The 1,244-nt window shown below is 31.5% G+C and overlaps 1 protein-coding gene across 1 annotated transcript in view; it reads right to left on the bottom strand.

The window, feature by feature from the left end:
* MYO6 (myosin VI) overlaps positions 1-1,244 on the bottom strand; it is a 78,995-nt gene that overhangs the window by 64,205 nt on the left and 13,546 nt on the right. Inside the window, exon 4 of the mRNA XM_010003572.1 lies at positions 753-882. Coding sequence (XP_010001874.1) covers positions 753-882 — 130 coding nt within the window. The remainder of the gene's footprint in view (positions 1-752; positions 883-1,244) is intronic.

Raw genomic sequence — 1,244 nt, 5'->3', positions numbered from 1 at the left:
CCAAGACAATATAAAACAAAAACAACCACGAAGAATTAAATATCTTGAATTAACTGTATTTTAAAAAGTAACCAATCTTACTTTAATATGTTTTTTTAAGGGAAACTTTCAGTTGTACTGCATAGCAAGTAACATCTGACACAAGTAAACTTGGAAAATACGTGGGTTTCTTGTTACGCAACAGGTACTTAAAACCCAGCTATTTATACTTCTGATTACAAAACTAACTGCAACATGGTGGCTTTTAGCAAGCCAAATGTTTATTTGTAGCTTCCAGTATTTTTTTCTTAAATAAAGTGACTGAAATCAGGTTTATCCCATTTATAACATTTAAACACACTTCCTGCCTGTAACACAAGTATATAAAAAGAAATAGTGCATGTGCTCATGCAATATAATAAAAGGCAAAGGAAATCATTACACTGGAAAATAATGCCAATGATAATTATGTCATTCTTCACTTGTAAAATCTGAATTTTTTTTTTTTTTTAACGGTTGTAAATGATATTTAAAATGATCAGACATAAAATACTGAAGGTGCAGAATAATCTTAACAGGACTGCCAGACTTACTTATATCCAAGTTATTCTAACTGCATATCATGAATTAAAATATTTGCAGTTGTAGCAATCAGTGTTTTTATTTTATAATACTAAAAGTAGTTTAATTGCTGTTACAGATGGCAATTTATAGATAACTGCAAAGTATTTAATGCTTGTTTTGTAAAAGACAGATACAAGCTCAATACATACCAATAGCAAAAACATGTGGTGGCAATGTTCCAAGTGATCTGCCTTGGTACTTTTTAATAGTTTCTGAACAATAAAGCTTAGGTATATCAAAATATGGATTCACTGCAATAAGAATGTTGGCTACATAGGTCTGTGAAGGAAACAATTAACAGAAAACTATTAGACAGTATCCAACTAAGTGTTTAACAGCAATTTTATATTACTATTGAAGACTATAGTCTAACAACTACATTTACAATTCTCTCTTGCTAATACATATACAAGAGACATATTTTCAGAGTTATTATTATCTTCTCAGCACTTCTCAGGAGAATTTCCTAACCACTGAGCTGCAGAGTATGTCCTGAATTTGACCTTCCTCCCAATCTCCTTTTAAATTATTTCCTATTGTCCTGGTTACTGGATCAAGGGTGACATCACAACTATCTCCTCAAAAAATGAATAAACTAAGCTCCTAGCTAACATAATGCACTCTCCTCCAGCGAGGAGGGT

The sequence above is a fragment of the Chaetura pelagica genome, unplaced genomic scaffold (assembly GCF_000747805.2).
Source record: "Chaetura pelagica isolate M959 unplaced genomic scaffold, ChaPel_1.0 scaffold150, whole genome shotgun sequence".
Taxonomy (NCBI): domain Eukaryota; kingdom Metazoa; phylum Chordata; class Aves; order Apodiformes; family Apodidae; genus Chaetura; species Chaetura pelagica.
This window is presented reverse-complemented; position numbering and strand designations above follow the sequence as displayed.